The sequence below is a fragment of the Squalius cephalus genome (assembly GCF_949319135.1).
Source record: "Squalius cephalus genome assembly, chromosome: 24".
NCBI lineage: Eukaryota > Metazoa > Chordata > Actinopteri > Cypriniformes > Leuciscidae > Squalius > Squalius cephalus.
Genome location: NC_137145.1, coordinates 24,214,115 through 24,241,113, shown reverse-complemented (window position 1 = coordinate 24,241,113; position 26,999 = coordinate 24,214,115). Strand labels below are relative to the sequence as shown.

Here is a 26,999-nt window from a genome sequence, read left to right as displayed (position 1 = left end):
TGCACATTTTTATAACATCACTATTACATAACCAGCATGTTTCAGGATCACACAATTCACAAGGTAGTCATTTTATTGTTACTAGGAAAACACTAACAAATGTGTTGGGCTCTTTGGCAATCTTTGTGCATCTTATCTTCACTTTTACCCAGCTTGGATTGGTATGTGGTCTTGATGCAAACCAGAAAATCCTGCCATGCACAAATAAAAGCTACTAAACGACACCAGCAGCGTCAGTAATACTTCTGCATATTCACCTTTTATGGCACAAACAAAATCCTACAGGTATATATAACTGGACACATTGAGTTCATATTTGGCGTTCAGGACACATTTTATCTCATGTAATCTTGTAGACATGAGAGAAGGATGTAGTGTGCAGTATACCATTTATATTTAGTAATAATTTTGTAAATTCAAACCGCAACTTCTGTCCTTTTGTTATATAAAGGTTACATAATATTTATTGTGTGAATATGCAAGAAGTTTCAGTAACAAATTATTTTACGGTGTCATTGTTACATATAGTTACTATAGTATAGTAATAACAGTAAATTATGCCTAATTACATGCAACTAACCCTAAACCTATAGTAAGTACATGTAGTTAGTTATTATTACAGTCTAACAAAGAAACCTTGAAATAAAGTGTAACCGAAGTTTCACACAAATTATTTGTGACTCTCACATTAGTAGCATCATCTTTTCCATCACAACCAACAACTTTGTTAAAGTATAAAGTTCCAAGAAACTCTTCAAGTCATGTCGGAAAGAAAGGACGCACATGAACACCAACAAAAAGTTGTAAATCCCAGGGGGAAGCTCGGGATTCCCCGAGTTTATGAGTTGGGAGGTGTCAGTGAGAAACATGGTGGAATATTTAGCAGTGACACTGTCAGGCTTTTTTATTTCCAACAAACTAAGCTAATTACCTCAACAAAATATAGCAGCATTGTAATATAATGTGCAACGATAAAGTTTACAGTGGCTTCATGAATTAATTAAAAACATAAAAAGCAAAGCACACCGCATGCACAATCTTAGTTTAAAAACATTGCTGTATTTATGTGTAGTTTATTAAGAGAAGGTACACTGCCATCTTGCTCTGACGAAAGTGACTTCCCAGGAGGACTTGAACGCACCAATAATTTATGCAACAAAGAGAGAGAGAGAGGGAGAGAAAGACAGGCTTTAACATGAGAATTAAAACTTTTTATTAGTGTATTTATGAAGTCTGCATATGCAACACGCCTGAAAAGCTTATCGCCTGAAGTTCACGTCCTACCAATACATCTCTCTAATGGTAAAACAAGCTCACCAACTGTTAAATGCTTTGCAAAAGGAGAAAAAAAAATAACAGAAAAAGTAAAATAAAATTATATATACACATTTATATGCATATATGTCTGGTCCACTTTCAGTTCTATTTGGTTTTCTTTCCACACCCAGTCAAAAATGGCAAACAGAACGTTCCCAGTGTCTTGTTGGCCGCTTATGGGCTTTAAAAACGGGCCACAACATCTTCGTCAGCTTTTTACTAGATGCACTTAAAGTACAATCACAAGAGTAGTAAGATCAATGAAGGAAAAGATGGAGACAGAGGTGGGAAGAGGGGAATGGATACTTGCAACGCCTGGTCACAACAAGTAAAGAATAACAGACAGCTATATCACAGTCATTAGTTAAAGTTGTACAACGAGCACGCACACTAAAGTTGCACAGTTCTCCCTGTTTGGAAGTCTTTTTTTCCCCAATTGCAAACAAATAAAACACTGCGATGTTCCCGTAGGCTGAATGTGCCCTTCGGGTAACCGTACTTTGAGGGGCGTTGGGTTAAACAGTATCGTGTTGTGAACATGGGAGGAAAAGCAACTAAAAGAAAATCAAAGAGAGGTGGGTTGTGGGGTGGGCGGGGGGTTCAAGATCAGGGCGAAACGTTAACCGGGACAACAGCTTGAATTGGAAGAGGAGAAAAGATATTTGCGCTTATAAAAATTTCATGCTAAATAACGTTTTCGTATGATAGGACATTTCATTATGAAGCCATGTTCCTTTAAAAAGAGGGCATGATCTAAAAAAATATTCAATTCTAATAAAAAGGAAGAGAGCTTTAAAGATCTTAAATATATTTATATATAAAAATACATGAAAATACAAAAAGTAGCTAAAAGAAAGATAAAGGGAAAAAAAATCTTGTAATTGTGTGAAGGATAACCTAGTTTATTAACACTTAAAGCTTAAATACTTAGATTTTTTGTTTTTTTATCTTTTTTTTTAAAGATTTGGACTGCGTGAGACGTTTTAATAACCTTTGAAAGTCTTTGTTCGTCCTTAAAAGAAGCCACTTTCTGAAGAAAACCACTCCACAGCCAACTAGTGAATATTTCACCCAGTGAATAAAAAGTTAATTCTGAAGTTCGAATTGAACGAGGGGCTTTTTTTTTTTTTGCGCTAAACATTCCTATCAGTTTGAATAAAAGAAGCATGTCTTACAGCAGCATACCTCGAATCAAAGGCAACATTCATATATAGTGGTTTGGGGGGAGAAATCGTAAAATATTCAAATAAAAAGGTATCTTTTGGCATTACTGAAGAAATCGAAAAACATGATTAAGTCTTAACGCGCCAATCTACACAATCATAACGTGTATAAAAACAAAGAATGTGACTTTTTGCCAGAAAAAGTAACCTCCTTGAACGACCGGATTGGGATCGCCATCCAGGAAAAGTATTTACTTCATCAAGGGGGGAAAAGCCTTTCTGCTACAAGTGTGTGTGTGTGAAGTTATGTCCTGCCTTCTTGAACTTCCACACATCATACGCACCTTCCCTCCTTCTCGAAAACCATCCAAATAAAATAAAAAAACCAATATACATTTCATATTCTACTACTAATACATTTAATATTGAGGGTTTATGAAAGAAAAACAAGAGAGAATTAAAGGTGCATGAAGCTGATGAGACAGCAAGTGCTGCGTTCAGGTCCGAACGGTGAGAACGTCAGTGTCGGGAGATGAGAGAGAGAGAGAGAGAGAGAGAGAGAGAGAAAGGCTCACGAGTACTATGATAGAGAAAGAGGGGGCGGGGTTATAGTAAGTCTGTTGTTCTTGTTGTCGGTTGATGTGATTGTAGAATCAGTCGTTTTTTTGGGGAGGGGGGGGGCAGAGGACAGAGAGCTTGGTCGTGTCGATTAGGACATACTGGAGCAGCGTACGGAGGGCGAGCCCATCTGAGTCAGGACCTTGTCCAGCCACTGCAGCGGGCCGTTCAGGTGAAGCTCGATCCAGCATGGGGTGCTCGTCACGGTCTGCCGTCTACACAACAGCAACAGACGACAGGTCACAGGGTGCATCATGGGAATAGGCAACAGGAAAATCAAGTTACTATGGTGAGACACGTCCATTAGGAACTGCTAGAGTGATTGACAGCCGGCGTTTCAAATCCTACTGTGGTGAAGGCGTGGCTCATGAATATTAATTAGCTCCTGCAAAAGTAGCATAGCAACAACCTGAGCTACACCTTTGCCATGGTGAGACTGGAAGTCATTTTTAACCATAAGTACTACCGATGCTGTACAAAAACTGGCATGGTTTTATTCTTTCCCGTTTTGAAACACTGCTGCTTTTAATATCCGGAATTACAAGCACATGTGAGCTAGAAAGTAACTTGTTGATGCATTAAGACTTGTGTTGTAGTTAACTACGGATGTGTTCACACTTGTAGTTCGGTTCTCTTGGGTCTTTTGGTATGGACCAAAAACAAAAAAGATTAATTTAGTCCTGGTTTGTTTAGGGTTCACACAATCATTTTAACACTGAAAAAAAAAAAAAAACACCAACAATGAGGAATAAGGGTAAGATCACAAGCTGATTGGATGGCTGTTATGACATACATCCAAAACAATGCTTGGCTAAAATGATGTCGTTGTATGTGCGTACATTTTATGATATTTGTCTCAACTTTTAATGAGCTTATAAAATGTGTAAAGGAGTAAAAACATTGTCAGGAATCCCTCCGTCACACACACCAAGATCTGCTGCGAGGAGACGCGGTTCTGACGCCGGAACTGAACTGTGATGGGCAACATCACCACTATGATGAGAAAAAACAGGAATGCTAGAGTACTCCTTTTTTTGTGACATCACATCCTGTTTTTGGTTTGTTTACATGTCTTTGGTCCATGTTGAATTCATATTTCAGTCAAATCGCACCAGAGTTCGTTTTAATCCAACCAAACAAGCCAAGTGTGAACACACCCAAACTGAGCATCGGGATCTCAAAAACAGAAGAAAACACAGGAAAACCAAGTTCAACAGTCATTTCAGCAGTAAAAATAGAAAAGTGAAACATGAGACATTTAAAGTCATTTGCATGGTTGAATTCGATAATCTAAGGTCAACAGCAAAGACATTGGTAAATAAAGTGAGATTAAGTGCATAAAGTACATTTACATTTCCTATTAATTATAGGAGGTTTGCATAATATTCAGTGTTTGTATTCCCGTGTTTATTCATTTTGAGAAATATTGATTCATACATTTCACTGCAAATGTAATTTAACCTTTACTTCTCTCGAAAGGAACCGTATGCATTCACACTTTAAATATAGTAAAACAACACTTAACAGCTCCACAGGAATTAAAATAAAATAAACATTCACATTTGACGTGAAGGGGGCTTGATGTGGAGTCGATAATTTGACTAAAAACAATAATTTATAACAATAACACTGAAGTGCCTCCTTGGCATATTTACCATGCCGTCGTATATTTGGTCATTGGGGTTGCATTTATTTTTTTGTAGTTATTAGATGATTTTTTTCCACCTTCTATAACTTTAGCTAAATTAATCTGAATACAGATCATACTCCCATCCCTGAGACACTTTGTGTTATATTCTGGCATTAAAAAGATGCACTATCGAAGAAGTCTATGCTATTGGCAGAGCTTGTCCATACCTGTACTCGGCTCCCCAGCCTTTGACAAAACTCATGCGAATGGTGCACATCCTGGTCAACTGATATACAGCCTCAAAGCCCTGGTTCACTGACTGAGCCAGCAGTGCCGCAAACTCCTGGTTATTGAAGATCTTCAGGTTACAGCCTAAGAAAGAGGATATCATGATGTCAATAGTTGACGTAAATTGGCACATTCTGATGGATGGTACAACGTAAGGTGAGCGATATGACCAACCTCTTATCAAACGATACGAGGAATTTTATTTCACAATAGAGTTATTTTTCCCCTTAAATAAGGTTGTTACGACAACAAAATTTTAGAAACCGTTGAAATTTCATAATTATCAATACCATTTTTGATATCACAGTAAAAAATAAATACTATCCCTAACTAATGTAAGTCAAAAGTTCAAGCTTATGGAAAACAAGAAAACAATTAGTCAAGTCATCCTCATTTATATAGCGCTTTTAACAATGTAGAACGTTTCAAAGCAGCTTTACAGAGACAACCGTATCATTTATGGTAACAGAGATTGTTTTGGCTTAGGGCTGCACGATTAATCGCAATAAAATCGCACACGATTTGGCAAAGGCTGCGATTATTTTGTGCGCAGCTTGTCAGTGGAGTGCGGCTGATCGGTAGTAAATACTGCCCCATCTGAACGCCAGAGGGCACTCTCACGCAAACACAATAAATATCCCCCGCCGCAGAAGTACAATAATGCGCATCATTCCAGGAAATCCCTATCGCTGTAGCTGAATAAACAGAAGATTGAAGCTTTGATTAAACATGACTTATAAATACATGACTGCCTTATTCTGTGTAAGAAGACACATCATCTCACAGAAGGAGGAGCTCAACTGTCGTTATGAAGTGAGTTTGGAGTAAATGCATGTTATTTAATGTTGCATGTTATTAAAAAGAGGTTCATAAATGCTTCTCATGTTTTGGAAAGATGTTTGATGCGTGTTGTTTTTTCAAATGCACATTATACGTGACTCAAACTCACAGTGCTTTCAGATGGAGCAGCGTTTACAGAGCCGTACATCAATGACAAACTGTGCATAAAAAAATAATCGCAGCCTTTGCGATTTTAAAATCGCGATAATCCATCTCGATTTAAGTGCGATTACATGTAAATCGCGATTAATCGTGCAGCCCTATTTTGGCTTTATAGCGGTTCTTTAATAAAGTTATTTTCCAGCTAAAGTTAGTTTTGATTGACTCGCTTCCGTCGCAACGATCATTTGTTATTAAATTAGGGGCCGCTAAGACGACACAATTCTCTCTACGCGAACCTGTGATAAACGCTGATGGTGTTCACATGCGCATTAAGAATTGGTTCTATAGTTATAAATTAGTAATAAAATAAGAATTTAATTAATTGCAAGCAAAATGACAAAGAAAAAAAGATAGAAATTAAATAAACAGTGCTTAAATTTCTACTACAGAATAAGAATGAAGACTATGCAGGGTTTTTTTTTTTCTTTCGTGAATTAAATACACATTGATTTTATACCGACTGTATTGCCATGAATACTCGCCAAGACAAACATGCGGGTTTTAGCGTAATAAGTGGTGAAAAAGAAGTAAAAGCAGCACTCAGACACTGTGTGACTGGTGGCTTTATATACACACTACCGATCAAAAGTTTTGGATCGATAAGATTTTTTATGTTTTTAAAAGAAGTCTCTTCTGCTCACCAAGGCTGCATTTATTTGGAGTTAAAAAAAAATAAAAAATAAAAAATAATAATATTGTGAAATATTATTACAATTTAAAACAGCTGTTTTCTATGTGAATATATAGTTAAGTGCAATTTATTCCTGTGATCAAAGCTAATTTGTCAGCATCATTACTCCAGTCTTCTTCAGTGTCACATGATCCTTCAGAAATCAATCTAATATGCTGATTTGATGCTCAAGAAACATTTATGATTATTATCAATGTCGAAAACAGTTCATTTAATTTTTATTTCATGATTGGTCAGCCTTGGTGAGCAGAAGAGACTTTTTTTTTAAACATTAAAAAAATCGTACCGATCCAAAACTTTTGACCGGTAGTGTATATTCACAGAAACCGGCTCTCGGACAGCACTCGAGTACCAGACTGAGTTCACTTTCGCAGCTTACTGCGCTTGAACGATTTCAAATGACTTTAGTATTTAAACTGGTAAGGCTTAAAAACACATGCAAATTATAAACTTGAATGGCGATGCAGCACCGCAAAAGTCACGAGCGCAACCACAACAGAGACAAAAATCTTAAACAAAAAACTACTGTCGCTGTTTATTCTGTCTACCGCTTTACTGGCCACCTGTAGTAGCAAGGACACATGGACACTGAAAGTGAGTGAATCTCTTACCTGGGGGGATTTTACAGACTGTTGCAGGGTGCCAGCCATACCTCTGATTACAGTTAGGGCTTTGAACGAAGATGGCACTATCGCTAAGACATTCAGCAAACACTTCCCCACCAATATAATACAGTCTGACCCCTCGACCTAATCAAAGACAAACAGCAGTGAGAACTTAATATTGTACATGTGACCATTTTGCAGGAGTCTCAAATTGTCTTGCTACATACAAAGGGACAGGTCAACCAAAATTGAAAATCATCATCATTTACTCATCCTCATGTTTTTTCTGTATCATTAACTTTCATTGTATGGACAAGAAAATACGAGTTTCAAAATATTATTTAGTTTCATTAAAGAAAGTCAATAGGGCTTTTCACACTTGAACTAGTTAATCCTGGGTTATTCTGAACCGAGGGTAAACAGAATCCTGGGTTATCTTGCTTCACGTTTCACACTGCTCATAATTTACCCAGGGTTAACAATTTATCCTGGGTATTCATAAGATGCCATTTTACATCCCTAAACCCTGGGTTAACATCCTTATTTGCATATTTGAGGCGTCAGTGTCACACAGTCCACACTGTACGCAAACTGTTTACATAAAGGCTCTAGCATTGCACATCCTTGGATTATATCTTGCCGACTGAACTGTCAGAATATAAAGGTGAGAATTTAACTGTCTCTTCTTCACTACAATAGCACATTTTCTGTGACCATTTGACATTTTCCCCCTCAACCGCTGAAACACAGCCTACTGTTTATACAACACATGCTGTTCCTGTGACTTGCAAAGCATGTGAGGCATGTGATTGGCTGTCTGTTGCTAAGCATCTAGCCTGGGCTTCACCCGGGTTTAAAAGCAGGGTTTAGAACGATGATAACCCGGGGTTAAGCACAGAGTGAAAAGCCCTACTGAGGTCTTTTGTGTTCTGTAGACTAAAGCAAGTCATACAGGTTCAGAATGACGTGAAAGCAAATATAAGATGTCGATTTTAGTTTTTGGGTGAACGGTCCCTTAATTTCAACTGAAACGCTTGATAGTAGACCAGCTGAAGATGTCTTGGATACCTATGTGTCTCCGGGTCATCTCCACGGTGGCGTTGCGGTTGACGTTGGACAGCAGGCCCAGGCAGAACCGCTCTGAGTTGGAGGGGTCTGTGAAGCCATCCACGGTGAGGGAAGGCTGAGAGGCGTGGAACGTTTCTCCCACCCGCTGGTTTAGTTCATAGTAAGCTATGGAGCACCAAAACGCAGGCTCCGAGTAAGTCACTGGCTGCAGGTCTAAAACAGAGATGAGGAAGACCAGTATAAGGGAACAAGTTGACAATCTTGTATTAACTGTGCATAGATCTTTGAAGTCCTCAATCTTAAGAAATGGTCAAGATGTCAATATAATGGTTATCAAGAGAGAGGTTCAGCAGTTAATCGGCTCTTACCCATGCCATGATTGACAGGCGAGAGTGTGCTTGGCGACAGTTCTGCAGGAGAACCTGACAAAAAGAAGAGGTTTTCCTTACAATAATAGAGATATTGGCAGCAACAAGAAATAACTGGTTTATTTGGTGCTTGCCAATGTAAAAATGTTATAGTCCATCAATGGAGACATGATTTGAGGCATCATTCCTGTCTGAAACACAACTGAAGTTTAATCTTTAATTCAGGGGTCTGTTTAGACCTGGAACCCAACGTATGAGCAATAACAAAAGGCAGCACTGCACTAAAATGGAAATTCTTGGTACACTGGGTTGAAAACTGAGTAAGTTGCAATGTTGTGATGTACATCTGAGTAAAACATTATCATAAACACAGAAAATTAGGGCAAGGACTTGGTTCAATCCATCGGTTGTTGAAACTTGCAGATGATGTCACCAGAGAGAAGTCTGTCTCTCCAATGGAAGATTGAGTTGCATTTAAAAATAACACATTCATGGATGAATTGCTCATGATAAAATCAATAACGTATTTAGAAAAACTGAAATGAAATGAAATTTGGAATGTTTAAAGTAACTAAATAAATTCTAAGTTTTATTATAAAACTTAAGGTGGCATGTGTATGATGCCTAGTGTTTTGAAAAAAGTTGTGTAGTGTATTCCAGTCTATAGTAAACATGCTCTGTCCAGGGAGGGCTGTCATTCCCATGTAGTGATGTCACTGTGGGAATGTACCTGTGTCCATACTTTGATTCATTTGCTGGTCGCTGGCCTCTCCATCCTCACTGATGTATCCCGGGGGAGGAGTTTCTGAACAGATTCAGAAATCAAAAACAAAGATCACCTATTTACTCTAAAAGCCCGTTCACACAGAGAAAGATAACTATAAATATAACTATATTCGCGTCCACACCAAAGAACAACATCTTTCTTTATTCCAACCATGCTGCAGCTTAAAATGGCCGAGCTCTTTACAGCAGGATGGATTCGGATTGGCTCGTTCATCAGTTAGATAAAATCATTCTGAAAGTGAGTCCAACGATATCGTTTCACTGTGCCGTCATCATTATAGTCTTTTTGTGGACTTTTTGTTATCATTACAGTTATCGTTCCTGATGTGAACAGGCCTTAAACTACACACTAACGCATAAGGTCTTCGGCCTTAAATTGGGAGTGAAACGATTAGGCCTTGGTGCGAGACGTGTGCTCCTACCTGGTATGTAATTGTTAGGGGGCTCTATCCCTGTTGGGAAGTTGGTGTTTTCAGGTATGGAGTTGGTGTAGTCGTCCAGAGGCGGCAGCTCCGTCAGGATCTCTGTGTGTCTTGGCACGAGGACGGGAGGAAGAACTACAGGAGAGACGTTCAGAATCGAGAGGACTGAATGAACACTCGGTTCAAATTTCACACATTAGGAAGCGTTCAGAATCTTTCTTGGCAACTCCGCTGCCAATTTCCCCACCTGGCGTCTCCACCCGCTGGTAGTGGTAGGGGTTGATGCAGACTTCATCCTTCTTGAGGTTGAAGGCGTACTCGCAGGTCTCGATGGCGCGCAGCTCGTGGTGGCTGTGCAGGTCGGGCCATCGCCACAGGCGGCAGTAGATGACATGAGGCAGACCTTTACGGTGAGACACTTGCAGACGCCCGTCCAGAGATCTGACCCGAGCATCCACAGAGAGAGGGCGAGAGAAATGGAAGAGAGGGGAGTGTGCCAAATGACCAGAGAAAGACATGCATGGATGGAGGGAAGAGGGAAGGTGGTGCGATTAGACAGCAATTCATGACCAAGATGCAAGGTTAAACCATTACGATTAAAACTCCTGAATGTTTATACACAATAACGGAATACTATTATACTAAACCAATGGTTCTCAACTGGTGAGTTGTTGTGACCCAAAAAATGGGTTGTATACATCAAGGGAGAAGGAAAAAAAAACATTTTAAAAGCAATAACCATATAACAGTGCGAAGTCTTAAAATGTGTGTGGGGGAGCTTAATATTAATTTGGTCCCACTTTATATTAAGTGTCATTGACTACGGTGTTAACATTTAAATTAATAATTTGATACAATGCACTTATTTGTTGACATGTTTTTACAGAGTACTTATATTTAAAAATAAAATAACTGCATCTAATTACACAGTAATTAATTTATGTAATTACATCTACAATTAGACTGCTGACCCTTCCCTGACACCGTAACCCAACCTTCTTTTTTGATGCATGTACATAGCAGTTAAAGACACCTAATATAAAGTGGGGCCCTAATTTTGATATGCATCCAATCAAACGGCATAACTAAATAACTATATAATACGCATGTATACACAACCATTCAAAAGTTGAGCCTGTAAGATTTTTCAAATCTTTATGAAAGTCTCTTCTGCTCATCAAGGCTGCATTTATTTGATCAAGAACACGGTAAAAACAGTAATATTGCTACAATTTAAAATAGCTGTTTTCTATGTGAATATATTGTAAAATTATAAAAGTCCTGTGCTCAAAGCTGAATTTTCTGCATCATTACTCATGTCACATGATCCTTCAGAAATCATTCTAATATGATGATTTGATGCTCAAGAAACATTTCTGATTATTAATGTTAAAACCTTTTTGCGGAAACCGTGATGACCTTTTCAGGGCTCTATGACTAGAAGGATCAAAAGAACAGCATTTATTTGAAATCGAAATCTTTTGTAGCATTATAAATATATTTAACCTGTAAATTTTGATCAATTAAATGTATGCTTGAAGAATACAAGAATTAATTTCTTTCAAAAAAATTTTTTTGTTGAGCCCAAATCTTTGAACGATATATAGGTTAACAAAAAAAAAAGCCTGAGGACACGATTACTTCTGAATAAATTTGGCAATGGGTTGGGTCACCATTTCAGAGTAAAATCAGTAAAACCAGTTGAGAACCACCGTTTTAAACCGTTTCTTAAGTGAAGTGTATGTATGAGTTATGAAAATATGTCGATCTGCTTTAAATCTATTGTAACATTCAGAGTTAAAGCTCTACAATAAAATAAGTGATGCCATCATTAAGATATGTAAGTCTAAATCATCATAATAAAGCAGGTTATTACACGGCCCCTGGAGCCCCCTGTGCTCGTTCATCCCCACCTGTGGCTTGTGGGGTGAGTGTGGCACAATGTCAGCAGAGGATATTCACCTGGTTTGGTCAGGGTAGCTGTAAAGGCCTGAGGTATCCCACTGTTCTATCGTATTTGGTGTACTCAGTCCCCAAATTTCAGAGCAATTGCTGTGCACAGAAAGTAAAAAAACAAAAACAAACAAAAAAGAAAAACAAACACAAAGAAACAAAAAAAATGATAAACATGGGGCATGATTCATTCAAAAATACCAAGATGAAGTACCATGAGGGGAAAATCGAAGGGCATTGTTTCTTTTATTTGAGATGTTTTGCGCAGGTCGTCTGAAACTGGCGAACGACGCGGTCCACCTCGAATAAAAGAAGCCACTCTAACGGAAAATTCACATATAACAGTGAGATGAGAAAACCGAAGAGAAACTGACAAATGTATTTACAGTTAGGGCTGGGCGATATATTGAATATTCACAATATATTCGCGATGAAAATTAGGCAGTGTAAAGTATGTCAGTCTGATTCATTTCCATGATTCGAGTCCATGAATCAGCTCAAGATTGTCATTTAAAAAAGTAGACTTCAACAATTACCTCGAGTCAAATGTTCCTGGACAATTTACATATTTTTAACTGAAACAAATGTCATTTAGTGGAAAAACATGCCTAATTATTTTAACGTGACTATTGTAGTTGTTATTTTAAAAGCAGTTTTATAGCATAAAAACGTATGTCGATATCTAAAAGGCTAAAAAATAAAATAAGAGGCATTTCCTGCTACATCGCCCAGCTCTAGTTACAGTGCATAATCTCTTCCCCGGTCATCATGCGGTGTTATGAGACGAACAGGGCAATTGACGTTATAAAAAGACGTTTCATTCAGGGATTGATTTGACATCAGATATCAACATTTACACATGCAGCACAGGACAGGAGCCTATGACCTACTGTCGCTCGACTACATCACACTCAAGATAAAGAACGCTATCAGTCAATCAGACAAGCACACAGACCTTCAGTAGTTCTGAAAAAGAAACATGGGATGAGAAACAGACATGGTGACGTGACAGGAACAGGACTCGCACAGACTTGATATGTGATGAATGAAGTTTTGGCCCCCTGTGGTTTAACGGTCTCTGAAAAGGGACTCGAAAGACAGAAGCTCGCAAACACGTGCCAGACTCCACCAGCAACCTGGAGTCTCTTCTTATCACAAATGGTCTTGATAATCTTTTTCAAACACAGACTAAGTGATTTATTTATTTTTTTACATCTGTCCTGCAGCAGTGGTCCTATTGGATAGAGAAGTATTTTTCCAACTTGCACTAGTCACAACTGAATATAAAGGCTCATGTACTCGACAAAGAAAATTCTAAAATATTTTAAATCGATAGAGATCACACAAAGAGGTTGTTTTGAAGAAAAATATATTTAGTTAAATATTCAGTTTACAACGCTATCTGACACGGTTTTTTCTTTGTTTAATGTAAATGTATTAAATAAAATGTTATTGTCTCTTAAAAATATTTAAATGTAGCTACCTTGTGACCCTTAAAGGGAAAGATCACCAAAAAATGAGATATTCACCCTCTTGTTCCAAACCCAGACCCTGTAGACCTTCATCTTCATTTTTAATAAAACCCGAGTGATTTCTGCTTCTCCATTGAAAGTCCATTCCACCAAAACTGACGGCTAAAGGAGCTGATCAATTCATATTCATAGCACATCAAATAAGGCAAACGCTAAAGCTCAACTGTACTTGCTCGACGTGCAAGAACTTGCTTAAACCTCTCAATTCATATGGATTACTTTTACAACGTTTTTATGAAGTTGTCAAAGTTTTCAGAAGATGAACACAGTCTTCTGGGTTTAGAATGACATGAGGGCGAGTAAATGACCATTTTCATTTTTGGGTGAACTATCCCTTTAACTTCTTCAAAAGACTAATTTGTGTCGCGTTTGTGTGAAGCTTGAAACTCAAAAGTAAAGCCATTGACGAACAAGCATTTATACAACAAACTAACCTACATTAAAACAGGACAAGACCAAAGGAGCCTGTAAAGAAAGAAAACTCTTGAGGAGAACATTAACATTAGAGCAGGTTATCTGAGCGGCGCGTGTATCGCTAACCCTCGACCTGTACACTCGCTGCTGCCTGATGTCAAAAGTTAATGAGACCGACCCTGATGTAGCGATGTTACCCGAGATATTGAGCGAAGCTTGCTCAGAGTATAACGTGTCCTTATTCCTCCGGGGAATTAAGATTTCATGATGCCCAGAGAACATGATCGATAGGCAGTTTTAGTCAACGACATGCCAGGAGAGTATACAGATTAAATCATTCTACTCATTTTTTATAGGAGAGATTCATTTGTAGAACTTTTAAACCAGAACCTGGTTTAAAAATGGCTTTTGTTTTTGTAATTCCACATGGTGATGCCAGTGGCACAGAATTCACCTTTTATTTCTTTTCTTCTTTTACTGTATTTATGCATAATTCAACATCTAATTGACCTGTTCCATTGTTAGTATTGGACCAATATTACAAATCTCGACAATACTGGAATAATTTTATGTTGTGGCTAATAACGATTACATAATATTCAAATTCAATAGAATTGCATCTAAATAGATTAAATAAAAACACTAAAACCTGAAATTGTCAATTTAGGCATCATAATATTGCAATTTACAGTATCAAACATGTATATTAATTTTAAGATGCATGTTTGTTTAAGTTTTATTAAATCAGTGTTTTAAAGATTAACTTTGAGTGTTAACCCTGCCTTTATTTTATTTAGGCTAATTATGCATTTTAGTTATAAAATAAAAAAAATCCCCACAACACTCCAATATTTGCCTTTAACTGATACTTTCTTTGTAGTCTCAGTTTGAGCTTTACTAAAAGTGAATTTCAAATGCCATGCAGTGTTTAGGGAGAAAGAAAGAGCAAAGTGAATGTATATGCGAAACCATTAAAGAAGTGAAACCACAGAGTTTACATAAACTCACATGACCTGCTTTAGGGGGGGATGGGGACTTCAGTTTCAACACCAGTAGATGGGAGGGTTTCCCAAAACGCTCTTAAAACACACACACTCGGCACACAATAGAAACCCGATTCAGTATTAACCCTCAAATTAACAATAGAGCAGATGGCCGATCACTGTGTGATATCAGAGGTGCATTCAAGCACGATAATGATAATTCACAAAACTATGATAAACTTTTGCAGAAATTCTATCAATACTGCATGACTCTAGATAACTGGTGAAAACATTAATGTAATTTAAAAAGAAATTACTAAATATTTTACCAATGCCTATACCCAAAATGCAATGGTTTATTAATGTCACCAAAATCAGGACAATTCAACTATCACTATGACTAACCTATATTAAAGTCCATCATAAGATGGACCCCATCAGCAATTCAAAGTAGGGCTGCTCAATTATGGCAAAAATAATAAATCATGATTATTGTGGTCGATATTGAAATCAAGATTATCAATCAAAGTCTTATTTCATGAGATGAGTAATTTTAGTTATCAGTAAAACAAATATTCACAATTCACAATTATGGACAGGTTTATTAGGCTACATCAGCAAAAACTAGGTTACTAGGTTAAAGGAGTACTCCGGTCAATTTTAACATTGAGCTCATTTCTTTGTAAATTTGGAGTGCTGTCAGTTACCTCTTAACATCCTTGATGTGTCATTACAAGTGCCCAGCCATGTGAGTGATTCCTTCAGAGTGAACACGGGTGAATCTGACTGCAGTAGATGTGAAAGATATGAATAAAAGTGATGTTAATTCAGCCAGTGCACATACCTGTATTTACTTCCCGTTTTCGGTCGAAGTCCACAGTAGTCGATTGTCGAGTTCACGCGCGTGATCATAGGTAACTAAACCTATTTGCGTGGACTCGACAATCGACTACAGTGGACTTCGACCGAAAACGGGAAGTAAATACAGGTATGTGCGAAAATACAGGTGACACATCAAGGATGTTAAGAGGCTAAAAGCAGGTTTAAAACTTGCCCCATTGAAGTCAACAGGGTACAAATTTTAAAAAGAGGATAACACGGTGTAGGCAACACCGATTTTTGTCGTTGTTCTCTGTATTGACAGCACTCCAAATTTACAAAAAAATGAGCTCAATGTTAAAATTGACCAGAGTTCCCCTTTAATACTACTAAGTAATGGAGACAAGTAAACAGTTACAGTCCTCAAAACAGTTACAGGTTACAAGTAAACAGTCGGCAACACAAGAAACTAATTACAAAATACAACAACACAAAAGATAAAACCTAAATAAACAGTGATTTAAGTTGTTCAGGGAGATGTACTACTAACATTGGCATTCAGAGAACTAATAACCTACAACTGAAACTGAATAAAGCAATTCAATGTAAATAACACTGCAAAGTTTCACCTTATACAATAGAGCAGTAATATCAGGCTGCTGCCACTCTGAGAGCTAATGCATGCATCCAATATACTGTTACACGCGTTTTCTTTCTCAGCGGTTTACATTCACTGAAGACATAACCGACTGGGTTTACGAGGATACTTAAAACGGCATCTTGAGATTTTTGCATGTAGGCTATTTGACCGTTTCTGATTTGACCGTATTTGACCGTATCTGAAGCCCACAGTATACTTTGCTTATGCGCGTTTGGCACACAGAAAGACATCTGGGGAAGCGTCTCTTTCGCGCCTTAATTTGCTTTTAATGACAGTTTCATATCAGGCACGTCCCGCTGTTTAGCAACAGTAGACTGTATTTTACAACACTCACTTATTCGGCCGGTTTGGATGTTAAGTTTGGCTTATGGAGGAACGAAAGCACACCGCTGCCACATTAATCGCGCAATAATCATTTTACCTTGAATATCTTGTTTTCATGATCGTTGGATGCTAAAAAACGAAATCGAAAATCATTTACAATTAAATCACACAACCCTAATTCAAAGTGACCAGAACCAAGCTGATAAATCTGGATCCCACACCAGCATCACTGGGCGTCCGTGTCCCAGACAGATGACACACTTTTGGAGGGAATTAAGCCTTGTATCCTGGTGAGCGGAGACCCCATCCCCACTAAACCACACACAGAGTCCATCTGCTACCCTCACTTGGCACGAGATGAAAGCAAAAAATACATTCTTTTAAAGCAGCACCTTCTTTGAGTATCATGTGACTCGCTAATAAAGAAAAGTCAGTCTTAAAATACAATGCAAAGATTTAGCAGGAACAATGAATGGGCTGCGTATCAAAACAAACCCCAGGACGGATTAAAACAGAGCCATCACAAAGGAAACCATATGTCTCTGTCAAATCTCAGGATCATTCCTGCAAATGAGCAGTCAACGAGTGTCCCGTTTCAGGCTTCCATCTGAACACGTGCCAAGTGACCAACATCTTAATCCCACGAGAGACGTCTGAACAAGCAATTCAAGATGGTCTTTTTAAATGCCTCATAAAATGATTTCCTTTCACATAAAATGTGTATCCTTTTGTTTAAATGGCTAACCTGACTGTCTCTCCCACTTATACGATCTGTTGTATTGATTTGCATTTTTGTTGGCAATCACATAATACAAAGGCTAATTAACATATATGGTATAACTAATATTCTGACTACATTGTTATCCGAGAAAAGATTTAATAAAAAAAAATAAAGGAGGGGGAAAAAGGACATTTTTCCCTCAATTCTAAAGTCATTTATCAAACCAAATGAAAGCCAGGCCTTAATTATTGTATGGAAAGCCAGACAGACAACAGAGTCTTCAGGTTACAATCAATAGACCCGAAAAAGCCACAGCGCCAGCCGGCTCTGTCCTCACGGAGAAACCCTCTTCACATTCTTACACTCACTCAAGGCATCTTACAGATACACTATCAGCACTTCTGTACAAAAGACCTGCGTGGAGATCTTCAACAGGAAGTTAGGTCGAGACAGATACGGGTTTGTTTTCCCTTTAAACAAGAGTAACGTAACAAGTAATGAAAAAGGACTAAACATCAGCTAAAATTGAACGCCTGTTCGTATTGTTTAGTTCTGGATGTACGCATGCAGGAACATTTTGTTTTGATATAGCGTTTGTTTTGTGCAAATTAAACACATGGCATACAGCTGGATCTGCTTGGGAAAATTCAAGACTGATTTCCCAAGCAACTATCGAAATGACAAAAGAACAAATCATCTCCTGACTTTCATTCAGTTCTGTATAATGCACTTGATAACTGGATAAAAATCCTTAAGGGGGGAAACAGGGTGGTTTAATCATGGCATTTTAAAAGCACATGATAAATCAGTCACTTGCAACTATTTCAACTTCGAAAATTCAAGTCTGTTCGGTACAGCTACAATGCAGTAGATATTCTGCTTATCGTAACGCGTTTAAGTGGTTTGTGCTTCAATTCTAGACAAAAACAGGGATCTATTTTGCTCTAATACAACAGAACAAAGACCAAATGTTGAGCATTAAGTAATTGAAGCTTTGTGGATGTATTATTATTCTCATGCTGCCAAAAAGAAATACAGTTTGATAGAGCAAATGCACAAGATATGCACATTCTGTAAATAGTGGTTTTATATATGATACTAAACTGTATAGAAATTTGTTCGAAAATCTGTGGAGTGGATTAAAATTATACTCCACCACAAAGATGAAAATTCATTTCAGTCACCAAGATCCTTTAACAATATTAATTTGGAACGAGTTGACTTCCATTGTACGGTGAGAGAAAAATGAATTTCTCAAACTATAATAAAGTTTTGGAACAACAGATTTTGTGTGGAAAATCATTTAATGCCAGCTTCTTTTAAAGTGTGCCGTTTGCATAAGCTCATCTCATGAACATGATCATTTCTACACGACTTTCCATGGCGAATCATGGTATGAAAAGCACGAGACAGAAAAAACACAGGAGATTTTATATTTGATGTCTCACTGGACGTGATGTACAGCACAAATGGAACAAATCTGAAATCAATCTTCATTTCATTTACAAGCTATTATGCCCTTTCATAAATGAAGAACTCTCTAGCTGAGCCTTTTGTTCACGGGTATGTGAGGGAGGCTGTAAAGGACAGTTGCGGAGGCTTTTGACGTTGCCATTACCAAACATGACAACCGGCGGACACAATGACTGATCCAGCCGTTCCCACAAGCCTCCAAGGTTAGAGAACAGATTAGCAGCAGAAAACACATGCTGGAAGCAAAGTTTCCCACCCTCTGAATCCACTCTCAAGGGAAGACAAAGCCCTCTGGATGACTTGGAAGCATTTCTGAAGGCCTGACCTGGGCTCTGCATCTGAGCAGAGAAAAGCCATCATTTTAATGTTCACTTGTACACATTTCAGCTGGAGGGAGGATAGATTTAACCTGCATTTATTGTAAGCTATACAGTCTTAAGAGGTTTTGCTGAGTGAACCTGATCAAGTATGAAGGCATAGTGCCAAGTCACAGAGCATTTTCACAATAACCATTGCACAATGTTTCAATAAAAAGAGGGAGATACGCATTCAGGCCTGCATTTGTTAAATTACACACTTAAAAAGACTCTGTGGATTTGAGAAGTTAGAATTAATTCAAAAAGGATTCAATAGAAATAAATCTCTCAAGGACAAAGGACAAGGCCTGTTTGCCATTACAAGCGGCTTGCGTTATCGGTTTCGACACCTTTTCAAATGATTTAACCCTGGAAATGTTTAAAGCCGCTTTCATGCCCTTTTCACGTTTGTTCAGCATCTTACACCAAAATTAAACGGCAAAGAACGAGAACCTGTGCTAAACCTTTACATAAGCGCTAGATAATCTAAATCTTAAAACAGGCTCTTACAAATGGACGGTTTATAGAATGTTGGCGTTATAAAATTAAGCAACAAAAGCTCTTTTCCATTCAAAGTTGCGAATATAACTTATTCGCGAAAATTGATTTATCGCATAAAACATTTGCGAATAACACACCGTTGCCATTCATGGAGTTGAAGAGAACAAAATCACTTCCTGATAAACTGGTGCCAAATCTCACATAAGAAAAATGGAAGTTGCTGCAGTAGCAGAAGCCACTGTGGGTCTTTTATTCGTATATAATAAATGACTTGCACACAGGTGAAACGTAATAAACACTGTCGTGTTATCTTGATTTCGGAGGCAGATGTCTTCTGTTTTGGGAACACAGTCGTGTCAGACGAGGCGAAGGCATTTCTGAATGACCAAAACAACATTTCAGCGAGTTTAGTCCAGTTAAGCCGTCCCATTGGGAAGTCACGTGTCTCTTTTGATGCGCGATGTTTCCATTGTAGTTTATGTGCATGTTTTCTTATCAGTTTTCTGTATCGCCTTAAGCACACAAGCTTTTTATGCACATTTTTTAGAATTTAGGCACATCTTGGGAGTTTCCATCCAGCGTTTTTTATGCAGCATTTCAAAATGCACATATAAATCTGGATGGAAATAGCTATTTTGAATATCATGCTGATCTTGCACTTTGACCAACTGCAGATCATAACGACTGCTTTACACTTGATTTATTAAAAAAGAAATTCCCTTTTTAACTGGAACTTCAAAGTGGACAATTCAGATTTCCATTATCACTTCTAGTTTTAAATCATGTACGATTATGGATTGCTTTAATAGGGCTGTAAAAAAGTCCTAAGATGTTCAAAATTCATGTATAACTTTGATGAAAGGATTTGATCCACTTCAAATGTTGACTACTGTGTGTGTGTGTGTATTATGTTCAGTATTTAAAAGTAAAAATGTGAAGCTTGTTTTCTACAAGTTCTTACATTAATGCATTTTACATTTACAAAAGAACTGAATCCATTCAACTGCAAATACATCAATATATTTCTCTCAAATATCACCAAAGGGCTGAAAACAAATGTAATGTATCAGACGTCACCCGACCCTTGTGTATCTGTAACGTCTTGGTTTCAAACTATTGATATGTTGTGGCTCGGACACACAACTCATCCTCTCCTCTTAGCATTTCCCTAAAATAGCAGCGCTGATATTTCACCATTTGTCATGATGAATGGAATAAAAGCAGCCTGATGGTTGATAGCGCAGACATTCACAGAGCATGAGAAGCCTTCGTGAGCTCAGAATGGAGGTGACGTGGAGCTGTACAGAATGACCTTAACTCAAGTCGAGACAGATGGAGCAGAAATCATTTAAAGAAACAAAGGGGAGTAATGCTGATATTTTACAACGGTAGACGCAACTCGGCGTCACGCCGTCACCTTCACTCACGAAGCAACACACGCAATGATACGGCTATTGTTACTTCTAAACTTAAATAAAAGCATTTCTAAATCATTAAAGGAGTTTTAATGCTTTATAATAAGATGAAGACTCAAAACTAACAAAACGTTTTCGATTACAATCATGGCTTTGCAACTCTAACCGTATTAAAGGGAAACTTTATCTAAAACTAAAAAAAAAAAGTACATATTTAATCAGCCTCATGTCGCTTCAAACCTACATAAACTGATTATTAAATTACAGCATACTTTTTCAAATGACAAGGAGATGAATAAATGACACTTCTTTTTCTTTTTTTTCTTGCGTTTTCCCATTTCAAAAGACTGAAGCGCTTGATTCCGGAGTCTAAGACGACACTGAGCTAAAAGCAGGAATGCGAGCGGCTTCTGGTGTTGGCGTACCTGGGGATGGTGACACACTTGGTGTTGAGGTTCTGTGTGGTGATGGCTTTCTCCAGCTCGTCCAGCTGGCCCGTCTTCTTCAGCTTCTTCACCAGGCTTTTGACGGCCTTCTCGCACCATTTCTCCTCCTGGCCGTTCTGCTCTCCGCCCCCTCCCGCTCCGCTCGAACCGCTGGCCGACTTCTTCCAGCCCAGCAGGCGCTTCACCACGGGCGGAGTGAAAGGCAAGATGGAGGACATGTTTTTGGGGTGTCCGATGAGCGGTCAGAGTTAGAGAGACAGATGGAGGCTAGGAGAATGGGGAGGAACAGACCCAACGTTCCTAACTGGCTTTTAGGAAGAGGGTCTCTGGGCTGATTATGAGGGGGCAGGGGACAGAAGCTTAGGAAACGGGAGAGGAAAGGGGGGCGAGGGGTCACCTGAGTGGAGAGAAGCAGAAATCAAGAACAGCTGATGACAGACTCTGTAAAGACCAAACTTCAGGGATGACACTAGTACCTCCATCCTGTTTCTTGCCCTGATTACAATTGCAAAATAAAGACTTAATTCAATTGTCTCTTCTTTGTTGTATTGCTTTTTATTATTATTATTCATATAGCTATTAATCCATTTCTGTATTATAATTATTGGTCACTACTGAGGCTTTATTACCCAATAATTATGTGAAAATCATGAACCAATTTGGTTCATTTTTTTTTTTTTTTTTTTTTTTTTTTTTAAATACACTTTTTACACAACTATTCAAAAGTTTTGGGTCGGTGAGATGCTCTAAATGTTTTTGAAAGATGCTCACCACGGCCGCGTTTATTTGATCAAAAATACAGTAAAAACAGTAATATTATGAAATATTATAATTTAAACCTGTTTTCTATTGTGAATATAATCTGAAAACAGTTGTGTTGATTCATATTTTGGAAACCTTGATTTATTTTTTCAGGATTCTTTGATGAATAGAAAGTTCAAAAGAACAGCATTTATTTGAAATCAAAACAATTTAATTTCATGCTTCCTTGCTGAATAGAAGTATTAATTTATTTTTCTTTGTTTTTCATACTGACTTAAAACTGTGTAAAAACATTCTCTTATTGTAATTAAATATGCAGAGACAACAAAGAAGCCATTTCTTACGCCAATGCCGTTGAGTCTGGACTATCTGTTTGTTGACCAATGAGTGCTTGAGAAACTTAAAACATAATTTTTGCAATTTGATTTGGTGCGATAGTAGAGCAGAAATCACACGTCAGCTTTAAATAAAGGAGCGCGTTCAATACAACTGGCGTTTCTTGTGGTACCAAGAACCGTGGAATTACTCTTGTTTTGGACTCAGCCACTAAAATTTCAGTAGTGAGTCACTCAACCCTACTCAGCAAATGAGAGATTTCATTGACAACAATTTTCTACAGGAAAAAACTGCAGAGGACAAGCTAGCCTTTCATTTAAAAGGGTTTAGGGCTTCATTTAAAAAGAGGTTCCGCATAACAAGAAAATCTACGCACAGAAACCAGGCGAATCCTGCCAGGTTGTGAACATGGGGAAGTGGAAGTAAAACATCTTGATCATTTCGGTTAGGCTTACAACATACCCTTACTCTGGGTGCCATTTATGATCAGGGAAATGACGGGCAATGAGAAAACACCTCGAAATGCAACTTCAACAAATGCATTCGACTTTGAGAATGGATGACATCAGAAAAGATTTAATGATCTAATGGACTTTTCAGACGCTTTGGGCTGGAAGAGTTTCTTCGCCAGCCACAGCCAAATGTGCTAATGTAATAAAAACCCAAACAAATCCTCCTAATTGTCTTGCTTATATGAAGAGTAACTAGGGCTGTCACGATTCCTCGATTAAATTAGAGTAGGCTACTCGATTTACAAAAATCTTCGATTGCAATTTACCCGTGTATCCGTGAACCACATTATTATATTAGACTGTTTTCTAAGGCTGCATAATGTATTAAAAACTTTAAAACATACTATAGCATAGTGCTATTGTGAAGTAACAGAGGCTGCAGTTCAATTCAATTAATACATGTCCTCTGGGTTCAATACATGCGCTTTATTTACACGCGTGTAAGTCTCAGAGCGGCTCCGTTCACAGTCAATGTTGCTCCACATGTTATCATTCACATGCATGAAGCGTCTCAAACTCAGTCTCTGCATATGCTGTGAGTTTGAATTGCTTATAACATTCATCTAGAAACAACTAGGGGTGTAACAATATATCGTGTCACAATATATCGCAATACAAAAATGCAACAATATGTATCGTGGATAGTTCACCCCCAAAATAAAAATTACTATGTGAGAAAAAAAATGCAAGTTTTCAGAGTTTTAGTGTCAGTACTTACATTCAAATATTATATATACTGTTGAATATAATGTATAATAATGCAATAGGGGAATAAATGTGTAAAAAAGTGGCCTACATTATTTTAAATGTATCTAGTCAGTGACAGAGAAACGTATTCGTCTAAAATAACTCTGTATTTTCAGCTTCAGAATCATGAATATTTTTATTCTGGTGTCTATATTGTCCTGTGCTTTGGGTTTCCAGCACCAAGTCCAAGAATATTCATTTATACACACAATGTAATATCAAATTTATCAGTTTAATAAACAGTACATTTTTTGTTAACCTTTTATCATATGTCTTGGAGTATCGCAATAATATCGTATCGTGAGTTCAGTATTGTGATATGTATCGAATCGTGACATGAGGGTATCATTACACCCCTAGAAACAACGTGCGCCATTTCATCAGATGTGTAAGATAAATCATGTATAAACCTACGCCAACACAGGAGAATACATCAATATTCGAACTCGCAATTTCAAAATAAAGGTTTAGACGCTCGCTCTGAGTTTGCATGTTTTGATGTCCACATGTTCTTGTTCAAGAAATTACAGTGGCTGTAGCATTTCTATCATAAAGAAGTGGCCAAATATTAAAGATTAAGTGAACATTTGAATTAAATATCATTTGGCCAATATTAAACAAGGGTTTGATCTGCTGTAGAGTGCAACAACACCTGCAGGCATGTGTTATAATACATAATGTACATAAGATTATTATTAGGTAGCCTATATTATGTATTTTAACAGTGTTGATATATAAAACTAAATGATTAGGCCTACTTGCTTTTGATACTTTATTTAAACCAAATATTATTGCCTCATTGTTATTATATATGTATCAATTCATCTTAAAGGCAGTTGTTCACTTAGATCTAGTTTTATTACCATTAAAAAAACACCTGATTACTCGATTAATCATAAAAAAAAAATAATCGACCGATAACCAAAAAAATTGTTAGTGACAGCCCTTAGTGTAACTATTCAACATTTGAAATCTCAAATCGGTCAAGCTTGACAGCACTTTAGGCATCACATGTTAGTCTGAATGATTTCAAGAGAACGTTTGAAGCATTTTAGCACATCAAAGGCACATTTGGAAAGTTACATTTGAACATGAATAGCAGATTTCAGGAGCATTTGAAAGATTTATTAAAACATACCAGTCATTTTGGGGCACGTTCACCTTTTTTGGCAACACGTCTATTTGAACGGTTTAAATTAAATATTAAACACACACTGATAAAAATTATTAAATTAAATACTTCTAAAAAAAAAACAAATGTAATTTCTACATGAAAAAGAATAAAGTTCTATATTAACATAATTCAAGCTTGAAGAATTTAAAGCGTAAATATCAGCGTTATAAAATTAAGTAAAATCAACTCAACTTTCTGTTATGGTGTTCCCATCATGCACTGGAGCACGAATAATTAAAAAGCTTGATTTTTCCAGCTGTATTTACACACACTGTTTTGTGGCATCTGGAGTTAATTTTCTTTATTAAAAAAGGCACATTCACACTCTAAAACAATCCGTCAAATATCACCGTCATTCTGTACCAAGTATCGAGGTCCCTGTGTTCGGGTGGGAACTGTGCTACTTCTATTATGTAAACATGGTGTCTACACAATAGCTATTGTATTATTTACTACTTAGATATTTCATACACTTTAAAAGCATGGTTTAATTCAGTGTTATATTGTTTGAGAAAAAAGTATTGCAAAGTACTTAAACATTTACTGGCCAAGTTAGAGTTATTAATTACTTTGATAATTTGACTTAACTTATTTAAGTAGACTTAATGTTTCTTTCGCAAGTTAAGTAAATTGCACATATGGAATTTTACTTAGTTTTTTCAGTGCATTGATGAGAGATAGTCAAGCCTGGAATATTGATTTCTGTTTTAGGTTTTCTGGTATTATGGACCATAGAGGAAAGCACAGAATAAACGCATCTGGATCACTATAAGCAGGAAATCATTGAAGCGTTCTGAAAGTTTTTAATTGAACGTTCGCAAAATTTGAGCATCACGGATGCTTTGAAAGTTTCAAATGGAACGCTCAACTTTGCCTATAATTCGCGTTCTGGAATGTTTGATTCTAACGTTTTGGCGCGTTCCTTGTCAGCAGCATTTAGAAATGCAACTTTGAAGCCCAAAAATGTTGTCTAGGTAGACAGCTCTGTAAGTTTTGACAGCCCAACCCTGCGATGAGCAATACACAGAGGCCAATGAGGCAAGAGTAAGTTATATCACAATATTCTTATGAATGCATTTGTGTACAAACGCCAAAGCAGAAACATATGTATGGGCAAAACAAACATCACCATGTACATCTGCTGGTATCATTCTAATCATGCATAGAAGTCGAGCCAAACAGACCCTGCTCGTCATTTACTCATCTGTAAGCTCTAAATGACTAATAATTAATAAATAAACGCATTGTTTACCTTCTCCAGTGATCTGGTGGAGTATCACGGGCTTGTTATGGCTGCATGGGCCGCTAATCGACTCACTGTCCCGGTCTGCCTGCGATATAACAAACCCCAGGATCAATACACTTACATTAATCGCTGCATTATAAACTCTTTCATCTGTGCAAAAGCGAAAAATCGGCATTTGCCTGTTTATGAGAAGTGTGTGAGTTTGCGTGGCCGTTGAGTTTGTGGAAACCGCTAGCAGCCTGCGCTACTTTCTTTGACAGAAAAATAAACAGCTTTCAAACGGGTTCGCGAGCCGTTATCTTCACATTTACCCTTCAACTCACCCTTTTAGCGAGAAACTTTCTCTGTAAGGAAGGAGTAGCGTAAAATCCCAGCGAAACGGATTATTCGTGGGTGGGTAAAAGTCGACTTTAAACAATATTTTCCTTCCCACTGTAGCCGAATTACAGCAGCAGACGACGGCCTCCAGCGCGCGCAACCTAACCTTAAAGCACGCAACGCGATACGCGCTCTGCACAAGCCCCGCCTTCTATCTTTTCATTGGATAAACGAGAAGCCTGTCATGGATATGCTTCTCATCGATTGGCTTATAAAACCGTCAGTCTTGATAAAAATTGCATATGCAAACTACAGTCGATTTTTATTGGCTAATCAGATAGTGTCTTC

At 37.6% G+C, this 26,999-nt stretch overlaps 1 protein-coding gene across 5 annotated transcripts; it reads right to left on the bottom strand.

Moving 5' to 3' along the window:
• Positions 1 to 1,194: 1,194 nt before the first annotated feature.
• On the bottom strand, positions 1,195 to 26,814 carry smad2 (SMAD family member 2). Of its 5 annotated transcripts, none has more exons than XM_079861995.1 (12): positions 26,657 to 26,814; positions 26,340 to 26,418; positions 21,536 to 21,953; positions 11,921 to 12,010; positions 10,206 to 10,399; positions 9,959 to 10,093; positions 9,481 to 9,555; positions 8,751 to 8,804; positions 8,383 to 8,595; positions 7,321 to 7,458; positions 4,956 to 5,100; positions 1,195 to 3,313 (listed from the first exon to the last, which is right to left on the bottom strand). In XM_079861995.1, the coding sequence occupies exons 3-12, from the start codon at positions 21,772 to 21,774 to the stop codon at positions 3,190 to 3,192; spliced, it is 1,407 nt and encodes a 468-aa protein (XP_079718121.1). In that variant the 5' UTR covers positions 21,775 to 21,953; positions 26,340 to 26,418; positions 26,657 to 26,814; the 3' UTR covers positions 1,195 to 3,189. The 5 variants fall into 5 exon arrangements, with proteins under 5 accessions (XP_079718121.1, XP_079718122.1, XP_079718124.1 ...); XM_079861996.1 differs by having other exon boundaries at positions 26,340 to 26,414; positions 26,657 to 26,804; XM_079861998.1 differs by lacking the exon at positions 11,921 to 12,010.
• Positions 26,815 to 26,999: the final 185 nt, after the last annotated feature.

Coding starts and splice junctions, on each gene's coding strand:
- smad2 (XM_079861995.1), bottom strand. CDS start 21,774: ATGTCCTCCATCTTGCCTTTCACTCCGCCCGTGGTGAAGCGCCTGCTG. Junction 12,011..21,535: donor AAGTGTGTCACCATCCCCAG/GTACGCCAACAC, acceptor TTCTGTGCACAG/CAATTGCTCTGAAATTTGGG. Junction 10,094..10,205: donor CCAGCGGGTGGAGACGCCAG/GTGGGGAAATTG, acceptor TCTCTCCTGTAG/TTCTTCCTCCCGTCCTCGTG.